Source organism: Narcine bancroftii, chromosome 1 (genome assembly GCF_036971445.1).
Source record: "Narcine bancroftii isolate sNarBan1 chromosome 1, sNarBan1.hap1, whole genome shotgun sequence".
NCBI lineage: Eukaryota > Metazoa > Chordata > Chondrichthyes > Torpediniformes > Narcinidae > Narcine > Narcine bancroftii.
Genome location: NC_091469.1, coordinates 153,753,036 through 153,772,607, shown reverse-complemented (window position 1 = coordinate 153,772,607; position 19,572 = coordinate 153,753,036). Strand labels below are relative to the sequence as shown.

Genomic DNA, 19,572 nt, shown 5'->3' with positions numbered 1-19,572 from the left:
AGAGGCAAGTAGATAAATTAAAAGACCATGGAATCAGAGGATGTGTGCTTTAATGAACTAAAAATCTGCATTCATGGATCATGTGAGGAACCGTTAGGTCATGGACCTACCAAGAAATCAAAAGACAGATCATCTAAATGGAGAGAAACTGCAAGTGAGTGAGGTAGTGTCCCAGTGGACGCTGGTCCAACAAGCAAATAGTATTTGACCTACATTGCAAAGGAGTTTGAGTTTAAAAATAGAAGAGGTTCTGCTTCAATTGTACAGAGTGTTGAGGAAGCCTTGGAGTAACAATGGATTTTACAGGCTAATTTCTCAGATGAGAGGTTATCCTACTGAGAGAGACAAAATAGCTTGGGCCTATATTCTTTGGAGTTCAGAAGAATGAGAAGTGATCAAGAGAACTTATCCAGGTAGATTCTGGGAGTTATCCAAAAATCAAAACAAGGGGACAAGAGGCCAAATATTCAAAAATGATCCAAAGAAGTCTCTTGCAGAGGGGGATCAATTTCCAACTCTGTCCCAGCAGGGGGTGGAAGTGGAATCACGAGAAACATTTAAAAATGGATATGGAAACAAAATTGATCTCGGAGGTATGAAGAAATGGCACATTCGATGCCAACATAGAATAGCTACAATCACAATAAATGATGTGGCAGACATTGGGCCTACTCATGCTCCTACAATTTGTGGGCTCAATTTATTAAGTGGGCAGAGAATGACAGATGGAATTTAATTTTGGCATTGAAAGGACCAACAAAACTAGAACATACATAATGTATGGTACAGACCTAGTGAGTATTGATGAATAGAGGGGCCCAGATGTAGAAGTTCAAATATCTCCAAAGGGGGTGGCACAGATATGGAGGTGGTAAAGAAATACTTGCCTTCACTAGGAGGCATGTAAAATACAAGAGCAGAGTTTAGTACAACTTTGTAAAATAATTGTTACATCACATATACTATATACAGTTTTGGTCAACACACTAAGGGATGTGCATATAGTTCAAAGTTCAGATTTATTGTCAGAGTACATCCATAACATCACATACAACGTTCTTTTTCCTGTGGGCCAAGCAGAATTTCTACTTATTGATAGTGCAAAAAAAAAACTGCTCTGAAAAGATATGTGTACTCAAGGGAAATGTAAATCATGAAAATTGTTATCAAACTGACTGGGTAAGCAATAGAGAAAGAAGAAAAAAATTGTGCTAGGAGTCCTTAAATGAGTCTCTAATTGAATGTGTTGTTTAGGAGTCTGATGGTGGAGGGGTAGCAGGTGTTCCTGAACCTGATGATACGAGTCTTGTGGAACCTATACCTATCGATCATTCAGCAGCGAGAACAGAGCATGTGCTGGGTGGTGTGGATCCTTGATGATTGCTGCTGCTCTCCAACGGCAGCGTTCCATATAAATTTTCCATGCATAGAGGGGAAAGAATACAGAGAGAATTCACCAGAAGCTTGCCTGGGATATAGAATTTTAGTTATGAAGCTGGAAGGGCTGGATCAGTTGTCCTTAAAATATAGAACACGACAGCACAGAGGAGGCCCTTGATGTGCCAACCCATATATTCCTTAAAAAAGTACTAACCCCTCCCTACCCCGTAACCCTCTTTTTTTCTTCAATCCATGTGCCTGTCTTAGAGCTTCTTAAAGGCCACCAATGTTTCTGCCTCCATCACCATTGCTGGAAAGACATTCCAAGCACCCACAACTCTGCGCAAAAAATACTTACCTCTAATGTCTCCTTTAGACTTCCCTCCCTTCACTTTGTACACATCCTCTGGGGGTTTGCTATTTCTACCCTGGGAAAGAGGCACTGGCTGTCCACTAGGTCTCTCATAATCTTATAGACCTCTATCAAGTTTCCTCTCATCCTTCTACGGTCCAAAGAACAATAGTTTAAGTGTGGTCTCACTTAGCAGCATAAGAGGCTGGGTTCTTGGCTGAGGGACGCAATACTGAGGGAAAAATAGGACAGACCACAAGAAACTTCTCCACACAGCAAAATGATGGTGCGAGGAGGGGGTGGGTGGGTGTTCAGAAGATATTTCAAGGAAGAGGGTATCTGGAATGAACTATTTAAGGGGAATGAAGGTAGAGACCCTCAAAATATTTAACCAGTTTCTAGAAGATCACTTGAAACACCAAAAGGCTTTGGCAGTTTAAGCCAAATACCAGAAAATGAGATTAATACGATGTCAGGATGAACCTGGTAGAATTAAGGGCTATATGACCTCTAACCAAAGTTTGTCGGTTTATGCTCTCAATTAAATGATTTGTGCTTAAAAATAAATACTTTTATTCGTTTTCTGCAAATAGGCATCACTTCCACTTTCTTCAAAGGGATCGTGGTGGTGAGGAGCCTCAAATCTCTGCAGTCAAGTTAGAGGTCACATGATTTATACACAATATTCAACTAATGCTAGAGGAACTCAGCAGATGAGGCCGCATTCATAGGAAGGAAAAGAAATTTGAAGCTTCACCCAAAATATTGATGACCTTTTGCCACCTTTGGGCCTGATCCAATGAGCTCCTCCAACATTTTGTGTGTTGTTCCAGTTTTCAAACATTGCAGTCTCTCTTTCTCAACCAATGAACCGATAAAAGTTGAAATTGTGTCACATAACTGCCAGATAGTAACCTCCCGTAACAATATAAAATTCAACCACTTATCAAAAACATTAGGCAAACAAACTTACATAAAGCAGAGGAGCACAGAGCTTTCAGCTGACATGTCTGCACCAAACATGATGTCCAAATCAAACTAAAATGGCTGTTAGCACATGGTCATTTTAATGCATCTATCTCTTCTTTTCTTTGGCTTGGCTTCGCGGAGGAAGATTTATGGAGGGGTAATGTCCACGTCAGCTCGTTGGTGGCTGACAAGTCCAATGCGGGACAGGCAGGCACGGTTGCAGCGGTTGCGAGGGAAAATTGGTGGGTTGGGTGTTGGGTTTTTCTTCCTTTGCCTTTTGTCAGTGAGGTGGGCTCTGCGGCCTTCTTCCAAGGAGGTGGCTGCCTAGTTGCATCTTAAACATCATCACTATTGCTCCTGACAGCCTGTTCTGGGTACAAATTCGCCCCAACATTTCTTATTCTTGACAATCAATACTCTGGTGGCCAGTAACTCAATTAGATCAGCTCCATTTACTGTGGCAACAAGAATGAGTCAGAATGAGCCCTAATGATACATGCCATCTTGGGCGAACACCATTGACGACAGCAAGTTGGAGGCTTGGTACCTCGACATCAATTACTTGCCTCAGGCCACTTCCAAAGTTCAAGTCAGGAATGCGTTGGCCTCCATGAGTACAACCCACACCATTAAAGATGCTAATCATCCAGAATAAAGTAGCCTTCTTGACTGGAATTAACATCAACCTTCAGCCTCTGGGAGGAGTCACGTGATGGAGTAGTGGCTGGACGGTGATCTCCAGCCCTTTCCAGAAAAGTCGGAGAAAACAAAGGAAAACACAAAGGCACAAAAATAAAAATGAAAGTAAAGTGAGTATAAAGGTGGAAAGAAGATGGCGACGAAAAAAGAAAAATCGAAACCAACGGTAAGAAGAGAGGAAGAGAAGACAATGGAAGAAGAAGGAGAAGGCCTTACCTGTTTGAAGAGGCCCGCGGTGGAGAGAGAAACCCGCTCCCTCAGGTCGGTAGAAAGTGGACTACAAAAATGGCTCGCTGAGCCGAGTAAAAGTGCGCAACTGCGCATGCAAAAAAACACACCGATGGGAGGGGTGACCAGCTGGGGAGTCGATCTCCACAGCCGGCAATGACAGCTGTAGAACAGCTGCAGCAAGAGGAGAATATAGAAGACAACGAAAACAAGAAAGAAGAGAAGAAAAGGACAACAAAGAAACAACAAATGTCCAACCCAGAGGAAGAAGAAGAGGAAGAGGAAGAGTACAGTGAAATAGAAGAAGAAGGGAAAGGCAAGACAAAGGATATACTTTCTCTTATTAAAGGATACATGGAGTCATTTAAAGAATGGCAAGCACAAGAATTTAATGATTTAAGAAGAAGAATAAACAATACAGAAGAGAAAATGAATAAAATAGATATGACCTTATCAGAAATGGGAAAAAGAATGGACAAGGTGGAAGAACGAGAAGCAGCAGTAGAAATGGAGGTAGAGGACTTGAAAAAGAAATTAGAGGAATCTAATAAAAAAGTTAAAGAGACACAAGAACTGTTAGCTCAGAAAATAGATATAATGGAAAATTATAACAGAAGAAATAACATAAAGATAGTGGGCCTTAAGGAAGATGAAGAAGGCAAGAATATGAGAGAGTTTATAAAAGATTGGATTCCTAGGATCCTAGGATGTCCAGAACTACAGCAAGAAATGGAAATAGAAAGGGCACATAGAGCAGTGGCCTTTAAACCACAACCACAACAAAAGCCAAGATCTATTTTAGTAAACTTCCTAAGATATACTACAAGAGAAAAGGTACTGGAGAAAACAATGGAAAAAGTTAGAGAGGGCAACAAGCCACTGGAGTACAAAATGCAAAAAATCTTCATTTATCCAGATATAAGTTTTGAACTCCTGAAGAAGAGAAAGGAGTTCAATACAGCAAAGGCGATTTTATGGAAGAAAGGGTATAAATTTATACTAAAGCATCCAGCGGTATTGAAAATATTTATTCCAGGACAGCAAAACACACTATTCTCGGATCCAGAGGAAGCACGAAAATTTGCAGAACAATTACAAAATAGACTGAGAGATGAAGACGTGTAACGAGAGTACAAAAGACTGCGAAATAAAAAGACACATAAGTTTTGAACTCCTGAAGAAGAGGAAGGAGTTCAATACATCGAAAACGATCTTATGGAAAGAAACTATTCTCGGATCCAGAGGAAGCAAGGAAATTTGCAGAACAACTACAAAACAAACAGAGATGAAGACATGTAATAACAGTAAAATGAACCACAATTTATATGTATGCGGGTAAAGAGGTATATGTGTGTATATGTATAATGTGCATACATGAATGTATCCGTATTTAGAGGAAAATATAGATAGTATAGACAAGAATTAATAAGGGAAGGAAATGGAATAGAGGGAATAAGGAGGGAACTAAAAGAGTGACCTTTGTTACATATGAAAAGTGAAATCTTTCCTGGGGGGGGGCTGGGTGGGGAGGAGTTGCGGTCACTGCAAAATCAGCTGACGCTTGCGAGTGAATTCGCAAATCCAAATGGAGAGGGGAGATGTGGTTGTCCGACAAGGGATAAAGGACAACTCAGGAGGGGAAGGGGAGATTGGGGCTAAAGAAATTTTAAATTGGAGAATAAGGAAAATGTTTGATTTTTTAGGAATGTTGTCTTATAAAGGGTTCAAAACAAGAAAACAGAAATGGATAAGAAGGAAAGGTAATGATGGAGAAACGGAAAGGGAAGATAAACAAAGTATAAAATGGCTACGTTGAACTATATGACTTTAAATATTAATGGAATACATAACCAAATTAAAAGGAAGAAACTGCTAAATTTACTGAAAAAAGAAAAAATTGATATAGCATTTGTGCAAGAAACACATTTAACTGAATTGGAGCACAAGAAATTAAAGAGAGATTGGGTAGGACACGTAACAGCAGCATCGTATAATTCAAAAGTAAGAGGAGTAGCTATATTAATTAGTAAAAATGTGCCATTTAAAATAGAAGAGGAAATAATAGATCCAGCAGGGAGATATGTAATGATAAAATGTCAGATATATTCGGAGTTTTGGAATCTACTCAATGTATATTCACCTAACGAAGAAGATCAAAAGTTTATGCAAGATATTTTTTTGAAGATAGCAGATACGCAAGGGAACATATTAATAGGAGGGGATTTCAACCTGAATTTGGATTCAAATATGGACAAAACTGGGAAAAAAATTAACAGAAAGAACAAAGTAACCAAATTTATAATTAAATCGATGGAAGAAATGCAACTTTTGGATATATGGAGGAAACAACACCCAAAGGAAAAGGAATATTCATATTACTCGGCTAGACATAAAACATACTCAAGAATAGACCTATTTTTGTTATCAGCTCGTATGCAAGATAGAGTAAGAAAAACAGAATATAAAGCTAGAATACTATCGGACCATTCACCCTTAATATTGACAGTAAAGTTAGAGGACATCCCTCCAAGAATATATAGATGGAGATTAAACCCCATGTTACTTAAAAGGCAGGATTTTAGAGAATTTATTGAAAAACAAATTAAAATGTATTTTGAAGTAAATACGAAATCAGTGAAAGATAAGTTTATACTATGGGATGCAATGAAAGCATTCATTAGAGGGCAAATAATAAGTTATGTAACCAAGATGAAGAAGGACTATAATCAGGAAACAGAGCAGTTGGAAAGGGAAATAGTAAATATAGAAAAAGAATTAGCAATGAAGGAAGATACAACTAAAAGAAGAGAATTGGCAAATAAAAAAAATAAAATATGAAACACTACAAACATATAAGGTAGAGAAGAATATAATGAAGACAAAACAGAAATATTATGAACTAGGGGAAAAACGCACAAAATCCTAGCATGGCAGCTTAAGACAGAACAAGCTAAGAAAATGGTATTGGCATCAAGGAAAAAAGACAAACAAATTACATATAATCCAAAAGAAATTAAGGAAAACTTTAGAGAATTCTATGAACAATTATACTGAACTGAAAACTAAGGGAAAGAAGGGAAAATAGATGAATTTCTAACTAAAATTGAACTACCAAAACTACAAATAGAGGAACAAAATAAATTAACAGAGCCATTTGGAATAGTAGAAATACAAGAGATAATAAAAAAATTACCAAATAATAAGACACCAGGAGAGGATGGATTCCCAATAGAATTCTATAAAACATTTAAAGACTTATTAATTCAGCCCCTCCTGGAAGTAATCAACCAGATTGATAAAACACAAAGCTTACCAGATTCATGTAAAACAGCAATAATTACAGTAATACTAAAGCAAGGGAAAGATCCACTCACACCAGCGTCAGATAGACCAATATCTTTACTTAACACAGATTATAAGATAATAGCTAAACTATTAGCAAACAGATTAGCAGAGTATGTACCGAAAATGGTAAATTTAGACCAAACTGGATTTATCAAAAAAAGACGCACAACAGACAATATTTGTAAATTTATTAACTTAATTCATGCAGAAGGGAATAAAGCACCAACAGTAGCAGTTGCTTTAGACGCAGAGAAGGCCTTTGACAGAGTAGAATGGAATTATTTGTTCAAAGTATTGCAAAAATTCAGTTTACCGGAGAAGTATATTAATTGGATTAAAGCATTATATAAGGGACCATTTGCAAAAGTGACAGTAAATGGACATGTATCAAAGGAATTTAACTTAAGCAGGTCAACACGGCAGGGATGCCCACTATCACCTTTATTGTTTGCGTTAGCTATAGAACCACTAGCAGAATTGATAAGAACAGAAAATAATATAAAAGGGATAAAAATAAAAATAAAAATAAAAGACAAGGAATATAAAATCAGTTTATTTGCGGATGATGTTATAGTATACTTAACAGAACCAGAACTATCAATAAAAGAATTATATAAGAAATTGAAGGAATATGGAGAAGTGTCGGGTTACAAGATCAACGTAAATAAAAGTGAAGCAATGCCTATGAATAATGCGGATTTCTCAAAATTTAAGAAGGAATCACCATTTAGATGGCAAATGCAAGCAATAAGATACCTAGGTGTACAAATAAACAAAAATCTCGGCCAACTATATAAACTCAATTATTATCCACTAATGAAAAAATTACAGGACGATTTAGAGCATTGGAAAGATTTACCACTAACACTAATAGGAAGGATAAACTGTATTAAAATGAACATTTTTCCAAGGATATTATACCTATTTCAGGCATTGCCAATACAACTGACAGAGAAATTCTTCAAGGAGTTAAAGAAAATAATAAGGAAATTTTTATGGAAAGGGGGGAAACCGAGGATAGCACTAGATAAATTAACAGAATGGTATAAACAAGGAGGCTTACAACTGCCAAACTTTAAAAATTATTACAGAGCCGCACAATTAAGATACCTATCAGATTTTTATCAAACGAGGGAAAAGCCAGATTGGACTTGATTAGAATTAGATAAAATAGGGGAAAAGATACCTGAACACATATTATATAAATGGGATGAAAAATTGGTACAACATAGAAGTTCTCCAGTATTACATCATCTACTCAATATTTGGAAGAAGATTCATGTAGAAAGAAATAAAACAAATTATCAATTACCAAAACTAATATTGACGCAAAACAAGTTACTCCCTTTTACAATAGATAACCTTTCCTTTAGAGAATGGGAGAAAAAAGGGATTAAAAGAATAGAAAATTGTTTTTCAGGAAATAGATTCTTATCCTTTGAACAAATGAAAGATAAATACAATATAACTCAAGATACAGCGCTAGCATATTACCAATTGAGATCCTACTTGAAGGATAAATTAGGAAGCAGTTTGAGTTTGCCAGAGGGAAGTAACTTTGAATATGTGATTACAGGTACAATGATAATCAAAAGATTTATAACAAATATGTATATTAAACTGCAAGAAAAGGAGAATGAGGAAACAAATGGTAAAACTAAACAAAAATGGGAACAAGATTTAAATATAAAGATAAAAAAGGAAACATGGGAGAAGTTATGCTCTGGAACGATGAGAAATACAATAAATACGAGGTTACGTATGATACAATATAACTGGATACACAGGCTATACATTACACCTCAAAAGTTAAATAAATGGGACCCAACAGTATCTGATAGATGTTTTCGATGTAAAAAAGAAATGGGAACAACAATTCATGCAATCTGGACATGTGAGAAAGTAGAAAAATTTTGGGAAGATCTCAATCAGATATTAAATAAAATAACAGAAAACAATATACCAAAGAATCCAGAGATCTTCCTCCTAAGTAACATAAAAAACAAAGAATTTGGAATTGATTTGGAGGATGCACAAAAAAGATTTGTTAAGATAGCTCTAGCCGTAGCAAAAAAATGTATTATGTCAACCTGGAAATTGGAATATAATTTGAAAATACAACAATGGTATATAGAAATGAATAAATGTATTCCATTAGAAAAAATAACATATAGTTTAAGAAATAATATTGAAATATTCGAACAAATATGGGAGCCTTACATTAAACACAATAGCGAAAACCTACCGGGGACAATCACTACCTAAGTTAACAGAAGGAAAAGGAAATGAAAAGAATGGACTCAGTGGAATTTCTGGTGTATTTTTATTGAATGACAACATTGTCTGACTGGTTTAATGTATCCTAGATTTTATACCTTAAATGGACGGGAGGGGGGAGGTAGGGAGGGTGGGATGGGAGGAGGGGGGGGGGAGAAAATGGCACTGTATATGTGTGAAAAGGAAAAAGTGTGTATCATGGTTAATGTGATTTATGGTGTGAAAAATAAAAAATTAAAAAAAAAACCTTCAGCCTCTCTATTTGAGCGCACAATGGCTACATTACCTTCAACAAAATACAATGCAATCAGTCCAATAGGCTGATCTAACAGTACGATCAGCCCCACACACTAGTGCACCATGATGACATACAAATACCACTGCTAAAAGGTTGCTTGAAAACTGCACAGATATATACTGCTGTTCCTTCATAGTCCTTTATTTTCTGAGAAGGTTGTAATCATCCCATGTTTGGTGATAGAAGGCTGATGAAGGAACTGCAAATGTTGGTATGAAGCACGCAATACTGGGGAACTCCCCACAGCAACATCCTGGGCCTGTGATCATCACCACCCAACAACCACAAATAACTTATTTTAAAGGAATATTAGCAAACTCTTTTCTCCTTACTGCCCAATGACTTACTTCTGCTTTAGCAGGGTTTCTCAATGCCAGTTTAACAACACATCACTGATAAGAAATGAAAACAATTGAAACCTACCTTATTTTTTGCAGCAAAGTGCGAAATGGTCGAAATAGGTCAGACATATCCTCCGGTTTGCGTTCCAAGTTCAAAGGTCCCTCAGGGAAAACCAATAAACCACTTCAAAAAAAATTTGGGGGGGGGGGGAGAGAAATAGGATAGTTATTAGAATATATTGAAAATCCCACAACATATTCACTTAAAAGATTTAAATTCACTCTCCAGTTAAGGGAAATGTGCAAAAGAACACAAGAAATAGGACCAGGAGTTGGCTATGTGATCCATCAAGCCTGCTCCATCATTCAACAAGACCATGGCTGATCTGGCTATGGATTCAGTCAACCTGCCTTTTCTCAATTACCCTTGTAATGCGACTAAATGCACTCAGACAAGTGAGGACTACAAATACGCTTTTAATAGTTTACAATTAATGGCCAGTAGACACAATAGTCTTCAGGTGAATCTGAGGTAATGCGGGAAACCTAGGGTTTATATTGGGGTGGGATAGGTTAGGGTGGAGCCAGGGGAGGAGCCAGCCATCTGAACAATACATCTGGTATTCACTGCATTCACCACTTCCTTTAGAATTGAGACTGTGGGTGAAAAACAGAGACCATTCATTCAAAAAAATCTAACTCTTTACAAATATTTACAAGCCAATTCCATCAGGGGATCTGGTAACTCTGGTCGAGCGCCACAGTACTGAAGGACTTTAGGCTTCCCAAACTTCCTGGATTCCCCGTGGTACAGAGTCATTGGGTTTCGTGGGCTCCGGCTCAGGTCATGGGGTGGATTGGTCTACTTCTCAAGCTGTTTCCTCTGGGACCCTGAGTGGGGTACTCAGCAGTTCCTGGCACACTTGAGGCATTGGACCCTCAGTTCCAGCAAGTGCCAGGTCTCTGATTGAGACTGTGTCCTCTCTGCCATCAGGGTATGCCATGTAAGCATACGTTAGGTTGGTGTGCAGCAGGTGCACCCTCTCAATCAGGGTCTGTTTTGCTCCTCCTCGCATGCTTTTTCAGCAGGACTGGCCCTGATGCCATCAATCAAGCCAGGAGAGTAGGCCCAGATGTAGATTTCCTCTGGAACGCAAGCATAAGCTCAAGAGGAGTTGCGGTGGTCGCCGTGCAAAGGAGCAACCTTATGGAGTGGAGCACTGTGGGTAGGACTTCTTGCCAGCACAAGTCTGGAAGGCCTTTGAACCGGACAGCCAATTTCACGGCTTTCCATACAGTCGCATTTTTTGCTTCAACTTGTCTGTTCCCCCTGGGATTGTTGCTAGCCGTCCTGCTTGAGGCAATGCCCCTTACAAGGAGGTACAGGCGTAACTCTTAGCTCATAAATGATGAACTACAGTCGATATGGATATAGCTGGGATACCCGAAAAGGGCAAAAATAGAGTACAAAGCTCTGATGACTGTTGTGGTCATGTCTTGGCAGGGGATGGCGAACAGAAAACGTGAATAATCATTGATAACATTGAGAAAGTACATGTTTGTGTTGGTGGAAGGAAGGGGACCCTTGAAATCGACACAGAGTCGTCCAAAGGGGAGGATGCTTTTATCAAGTGCGCTTTGTCGGAGCAGTAGAAGTGTGGCCTGCACACCACACAGACCTGGCAGGACCTAGTAATTTCCCTGATGTCCCCAATGGAGGAGGACATGTTACTTGCCTTGACAAAATGAGCCATGCGGTGATGCCCTGGTGGCAAGACTCATCATGCAGTGTCCACAACTGGCCGGTGTGTGCAGAGGCACAGCTTCCTCTTGACAGGGCATCTGGAAGTTCATTGAGAGTACCTGGCCTATATGCTAGGTCATAATTATGGGTGGAGCATTCGATCCTTCACCTAGCAATCTTATCATTTTATTTTGCGCTATTAAACATAAATGCCACTGATCGCTGGTCAGTGAGCAGTATAAATTTTCTGAGAGCCAGGTAATGCCTCCAGTACCTGATGGCCTCTACAATGGCTTGAGGCTTATTCTCCACAGATGGGTTCCGAAGTTTGTGGCCTTGTAGGGCGTGGGAGAAAAAGGCAACCGGCCTGCCTGCCTAGCTAAGAGTAGCAGTCAGAGCTACGTCAGAGGCATCGCTTTCCATCTTGAAGGGTGTGTTCTTGTCCACCACATGCATGCTGGCCTTTGCATCGTAGATCTGAACGTCGTCGAAAGCCACTTGGGCTTCGGCTGACAATGGGAAAGAAGTGGACCTTATCTGTATAATGAAGGACCCACTGGGTGTAGTAGGAGAAGCAGCCCAGCACCTCCTTAAAGTTTTCAGGATCGGGTGCTCTAACAGGGGGTGCATTCAATTGGGGACAGAGCCAATGACGCCATTCTCCACCATATAGCCCAGGATTGCCAAATGTTTCATCTGGAACATGCAGTTACTGGAGTTGTACATGAGGTTCAGGGCCTTGGCCATATAGAGAAACCGCTGGAGGTTGGCATCATGGTCTTCCAGAGAGTGTCCACAAATGGTGACCTTGTTGAGACAAGGGGAGGTGGCCTTCAACCCACACTCGTTATCCATTTTGTCTATCTGTCTCTGGAAGACAGAGACCCCATTGGGACCTTTCGGAACTAATAGAGCCGTTTGTCTGCCCACAAGCTCTGATGGTTGAATAGACCCGGTACTGCGCAATTTCATTTACCGTGTCCAAAATTTGAGGGGGGGGTACACATCCAGGAGTGTGAAATTAATTGTTTGACCATAGTCAATCACTAGCCTGGACTTTTCTTCCCCTTTCACGATTACCACCTGTGCTCTGCACTGTATTGCCTGCTCTTTGTAGCTTTTGGTTTGCAATCAGGAGTCAGGTTCGGAAACAGTGGTGGTATGGGGTGGGGGGGGGGGGGGGGGGGAGGAGGAAATCAATATTTAGGGTAGAGACACCGCATGTGGTGTCCAGCTTTGGGACCCTCCATTCTGCACCATGATTGGATGGAGTGGGCCAGAGTACTCCATGGTCAGGCTTTTAAGGTGACACAGCAAGTCCAGGCCCAGCAACACAGGAGCACACAAATCCTTCAGAACATATAATCGGAACTTACAAAATTCCCCTTCTTTTACAGGTAGATGTACTATTCAATACCCCTGGATCATCGCGGAGTGAGAGTACAAAGCGAGGAAAATACGATAGTCTGTCAGGTACACTCTTAAGTTGTACCGCAGAGCTGTCAGAATTTATAAATCTCTCCGTGGAGCCAGAGTCTACTAGGCAATCAATCAAATGTCCATTTACTCTCACCTCCATCGTCGAGTTATTCAATTGGTGAGGTATCGCCTGATCCAGGATGATCTATGCCAGTGCTCCAGAAACCCTGTCGCTTCCCATGCTGATGTCGACTCTCTCTTCTTGGCCCACGGGCAGACAAGATGGTGTCAACCACGTGGCGCAACAAGATGGCTGCCCTCCATCTTGATCCGACAAAAGACTAGGTGGCGCTCACTTCGAGGTGCAGCAAGATGGCCACTGTGGCTTCCTGTGATGCTACACTTCCAGTGGCGGATCCCGCCACGAAGCGTAGCAAGACGCTGGTGGCGAGGAGCACGGAGAGGCTGAGGCCAGTCTTTCAGGATTTGGGCACAGGTCGAGCAATGATTCGGGGGTTGCACACATGGTTGTCCTCTTTGGGCTCCCCTTAGCCTGGCAGACCTCCACCCAGAGCCCTTGCTAACCGCATCCTGGACACACTGAGTCCTTCGTGGGGGTGCTGTGCACAGAAGTAGCATCCCCAGTCAAGCATGGCTGCAGCGGTCGGCGCTGGCACCCCAATGACCTGGTCCTCTGAAAAGCTGCCGCTTTCGCCTGAGAGGCCATCAGCTCCCAGATAGGCCTGCTCGAGCGCTTTCACCATCTCCAGAGTGCTAGCCAAGTCTTTCTTCCAACTCCAGCAGTCGATGCCTCACGTACCTCAGCCTCACTCCTGCCACGAGGGTGTCCCAGATTTGTTCCTCCTCTCCAAGTCAGTGCCTCACCAGCATATCATTCTGGGGCCTCATGAATTGGGCCTTCAAGCTTTCTGCGGCTGACTCATAGGTAGCACAGTCTCTGATGACGGCGTACCCTTTAGGGCCGACTCGAGAGAGAAGTGCCAATCTCCAGAGACCATCTGAATTGAAGACATCTTATGTGGCCATCAGATAGGACTGGAAGCACTCCGGGGTCTCAGGGGACAGAGTCGATCTGGAACATGCCTGGCTTCAGCAGGGCTTCCATCCCTTTTCAAAGTTATTAAAATTGTAACACAACTGCACTCAGAGACAAGTGAGGAGTACGAGCATGCTTTTAATAGCTTACAATCAATAGTCAGTAGAGACAGTAGTCCTTGGGTGAATCTGAGGTAAGGCAGGAAAACCAATGTTTATATTGAGTAGGAGAGGTTGGAGCCAGCCATCTGAACAATAAATAGACAGTGAATTCCAGTTCACTGCCATGTTAAAAAAATTCTTTTGTACAAAAATTCATTCAGCTGAAAGCAAAAATAAATACTGAACCACCTGGTTAAATTAACAAATTTGCACAAGAGTATTGTGGCATTAAGTTTTATTTGCGCTCATTGTTCAAATGGCAGATGGTCTTCAAATGGTTGAATGGTGAGAAATGTGGGCACAGCAAGGCAAAATGCTTTAATATAAAATACTTAAACAGTTAAACTTTTTTCAAGCAACAATGATACTCCTTAGCAATATTTCCTTTTAAGTATTGATATCTGTATATAACTATTTTTTTCCAATGTTCACACATTTTATAAGGATGAAGGTTTAATTCAGGTGTTGTCAGAATTCCATGTGTATTTTATCAGCATTGCTCTTTGAAGGATTGGGACTGTTTGCTATCAGCTATTTTGTTTAAACGGAATGCAGCTGGAGGGACTCATTGGTTCAGGCAGCATCCATAGAGAGAAATGGTCAGTCAATGCTTTGGGTGGTGACCCTTTTTGAGCATCCCAAGCTGAAATGTCCACGTTTAACTCGCCACCCCCTCACCCTTTTCATTCTACCCAGACTTTAGGGAATTTAATTTAAAAAAAAGTGTTGGAGGAAATTCTTCAAGCCTCCCTTTGATGGTGTTTCTAAATATCATACATGAATCAGCAGATTTATTTTGGTTTTGTATCGTTGCTCTCTCATTTCTCCTCCTGCAGACTCAGTAAATTGTGCCGTCCCAGAGAAAAGAGGCTCCATAAAGATCATGAGTAACTGGTCAATATGCATACAAGCAATCTGCGCTCGAAAGATATTTGTCCAGTCAAGCCTCATCCTGTCCACAATTAATGTCTGAAGAACAATAAACTTTTACATTGAGCAGATGCTCGAAATCCCAGGCACACTGCGGCTTAACTGTACGTGACACTGAGTATTGCATTGTTGGCTGAGAGATAACTTCTGCTTCCCAAATATCAGAACTAAATTGTCTGAAACAAAGTACTGGCAATCACAATGTCATATTTGATGCGGAGATGCATTTTGGAACACAAACATACTTGCTGAAAACCAATCAACTTGGTCAACGTTGGTCTCGCCATCCCAATGACATTACTGGCTGTGTGCTTATTCTCACAAATTCCAAGTAGCAGATTGTTGAGACTGTTAATGGAAGTGCATAATAATCTTCACCATGTCAACACACAGCCGTAGGGTTTCCTCAACATTTGTTTGAGGAGTCATATCACAAAACCAATTCACTTGGGAACTGATGAAATCTCGACCAAACATTTGTGTCCTTTTAAAAAATATTAACCATACTGGCTGTTCAAATGGAAATAGCAACAAAAGAGATTTGATCAACATCAAGCCAAATACAAAAGAGGTCTAAATGTTCTCTGCAACACAGGATTCAAACATTGCCAGAAGGATATGTGTTAAGGCAGCTGGAGCTTTCACTAAATGGATTTCATGATAATCAGTGGTTTCATTTTGTACCTCATTAAATCAGATTTGGTGACCACAAGAGAGGCATCACTGTAGAATAGAAACAAAATGCACATCATATCCATGTGCATGCTGATTCAAGGCATTATATTAAATATTACGATGCAAAATGAAAACCCTTAATTTGAAGAAAACACAACAGTGGAGCAGAAAAACAGTGCAAAACAGACTCAATCTGATAGCCTGCCAGAAAAAAAGTCTCAACTAAATCATAGAATGTTAGGTATCTTTCGATTGTTTGTGGTGAAATTACTTTCATCAGCAGGTGGTATGGAATAAAAGCAAAGATTTAAGATAATTGACAAATGCACTGAACAGACAAGAGGGAGATTTTAAAGAATGCATTGAATTCTGATAAGCATATGGACTGTCTGAAAGGAAGTTTTGAAAGGAAATTTGAACAAAAAGGGAAAACATTACATGACAGATGGAGATTAGTGGGATGGATTAAATTAGATACCTTGTTTAAAGAGCTGGCAAATAACACGGACTGAAACAGCTTCATCTTTATTGTATTATTCTATTTGCTCAGTTTCTATTGTTGAAGCCCAAATTAAGTTCAAGAGTTCAAGCAATCCATGTTTCAAATGAGAATGGCCTTGCAGCTTTTATAAAAAAAACACCATCTGGTAATCCTAAAATTAAATGGTGTGGTGAATGCAAAAAATAAAACTGCAGTTGAAAGGAACCCTTCTGCCACAGGCAAAGTAGTGACGTTCCATATTGAAGTGAAAGATTAATCCCCTTGCTTCTCTTAGTTGAGTATTTTCCATCATATTTCAAAGCGCTTGCCGTATTTTTTTTCTATATTCTCTGCAATTAACTGATGTATGCCTTTACTAGATTGACCTCAGTGTCCAACTAACTTCACCACGATATTGCGTACACAAATTAATAAATGCAAGCATTAAGCACCAAGTTTAAAAATATTAAACTTGCAACTTTAAAAGCAGGCACTGAAGGGAAAGTAGGTTTTTAAAGGAACAATAAAACATTTAACATGAATCTCTCCATTTTGCCTTCCTCAGAGATGAGATGAAGCAGTTTCCAGCTTGTGAGAATCTACAACCAACTCATTGCCTCGGTCAAGGTGCAGAAAAAGACACCCAATTTGTCTTCAGCATCAAGTGCAAGGCTTTAAATTCTGCCAGCTGCTTAGCTTGGATGTAGCCAACCAATACCACACAACAGATATTATGCAAATTCAAACCCTAATGGTTGGATAGAGTCTGATATGTTAAAATATACCAAAAACAATGCAATAGTTTGAAATTCTTCTGTTGCAGTACATAGGTTCCAGTGAATCTTACTATCTTGCAATTTAATTGGTGGGTACCATATTACTCAAATAACCAGCTTTCTATATAGATGCAAACAACAATGACTACTTTATAAAATTACCTTACAATCATATTTGTCCTTTTTTAAAGATACCTACCAGACAATGGCTAGCCGAGGAATTGTAAACATTAATGCTGGCTCGTAGTCGTCAATCAAGTCTTGTGTGAGGTATCCAAGCTTTAAGGCCCTACAGACAATTCCACAGTTAGATTTGTTAGGACAACACAGTAAAAATAACAAATCCTGAAAATTGCACCAATGCACAATATACTGGTCAAACAACCAAAGCTCCCCAATCATTCCATCACTTCCACACATAATCTGTAAATGATGAGGTTGTGGGTTTAAGCACGAAACTTTATTATGTATTCTGACAGACTAATAAAATGCCTACATTGAAACATTAAAATAAGCCCCCACTTGCCCTCCCTATTGGGCAGAAAGGATTCCATGACTTGATGTTGTAAATGATGCAGGTAATTACTCCCAAGGGTCTCGGCAATAATTACAACTTAATCAGCATCACAGAAGCTGTGAAATGGGAACTGGCCATTTATAATCTGGCTACTGCTTCAAAAGAATAATTCACAGCAAAGGCTTTGGGATGACCCCAAGCACGAAATACATTAAAGACAATTATTTTTTTTTAAAATTCTCCTACCCTTAAATGTAATTTTTGTTTTGGAAATCTTAGCTAACTAGATTCCCTCTGTCATTTGATGTAAAGTACCCCAGTTCAGTCTTTTTCTCATGATCTTTACATGCAGTACTGTTAAAAAACATCGAACCCATTCCTCCCACCACAGACAGTTGGATAGCAACCATGGTTTTGTTTCATCTCGGAATCTGAGGTACTGCAGGAATAATAAGCACACAGACTACTTGGACCCACAAATTTAAAGCACAGATAACGTTCACATTAAGTGCCAAGACTTCCTGCTTTCCTGTATGCTAGTTTCCCCAAATAAAACAAGAGGGTCTGCTGCAGAGAACCAGTCAAGCAACACAAAGAAGTGATCAACCATTTTTACACATGGATGCCATCTGACCCACTGAATTCCTCCAGCAACTCAAGTGCTTGCTCAGATATCTGACAGGTCAGTTGATCATTGATTCAACAAAGTACAAAAGATAGAGGATGTTTTCTCCAACCTTTCAATGTATATGCAGAATTGTGTGCGTTTTCCCCATCCAACTCCATGAAAAACTGAAGCAACCTATCTGCCATTTACAGGCCTAATGATGGACAAGCTAGCTTATGGATTTCAGAGAATAGCACAGCACAGGCCCTTCAGCCCACCATGTTGTGCTGACCAATGTAAAGATACCCCACAACAATCTAATCCAGTGGTTCTCAACCCTTTTCTTTCCACTCACATCCCACTAAGTATTCTCTATGCCATAGGTGCTCTGTGATGAGTAAGGGATTGCTTAAGGTGGTATGTGGGTGGAAAGAAAAAGGTTTGAAAACCACTGTTTTAGTTTACTTAATTGACTCATTATGTGGACGGTTTCATAACTCCAAAGGAAATGGGCCAATGACAATTTTTCTCAAGCAAAATATTTCAGTAACAATTGGGTCTAAAGCAACCTTCCCTTCCCACTCACTTTAAGCAATCCCTTGCTAATCACAGAGCACTTGTGGTATAGGGATTAAAGTGGTATGAGAGTGGAAAGAAAAAGGTTAAGAACCACTGATCTAATCCTTCCCACCTCAAACTCACAACCCTTTTTTTAAAAGAACATCCATGTACCTATCCATGAGTCTTAAATGTCTCTGTTTTACCAGTCTCCACCACTATCTCTGACAAAGTATTCCATGCTAAAAACATTTTCCCTAAACTTTCCTTCACTCACCTTCAGATGTCCTGTGGTACTTGCTATCATTACCCAAGGAAAAGATGCTGCCACCCCCCTCCCCACCCTATCTATGCCCCACATAATGTTATACACCACTATTAAGTCATTTTTAAAAATATTTAAAATTTTCATTCATATAATTATAATTGTACAGATTCAATACTTAAATTTAAAAATAAAAATTGCAAAGATTACATGATATTAACCCCTGCCCCTTACCTGGCCTCCCCTCCCTCTCCCCTCCCCTCCCCAACTATAAACATTGTACTAATATCAATAGATACACATATATTTATATAAATGAATTATATAAAAAGAGAAAGAAGTTACTCTCATCCTTCATTGCTCCAAAGAGAAAAGCCTTAGCTCGGTCAAGTTGCACTCTCTCCAAAGCATTTACATCCTTTCTGTAATGAGGCAACCAGAGCTGAATGCATTATTTCAAGTGTGGGACTAATCAGAGTTTTACAGAGCTGCA

The 19,572-nt window shown here is 39.7% G+C and overlaps 1 protein-coding gene across 4 annotated transcripts in view; it reads right to left on the bottom strand.

The window, feature by feature from the left end:
* The window catches only part of zfyve28 (zinc finger, FYVE domain containing 28), a 126,441-nt gene that overhangs the window by 90,072 nt on the left and 16,797 nt on the right, over window positions 1–19,572 (bottom strand). For all 4 annotated transcript variants that reach the window (XM_069942203.1, XM_069942208.1, XM_069942217.1 and 1 more), the window contains 2 exons: window positions 17,332–17,421; window positions 9,972–10,073 (listed from right to left, as the gene is read on the bottom strand). In XM_069942203.1, coding sequence (XP_069798304.1) covers window positions 9,972–10,073; window positions 17,332–17,421 — 192 coding nt within the window. The remainder of the gene's footprint in view (window positions 1–9,971; window positions 10,074–17,331; window positions 17,422–19,572) is intronic.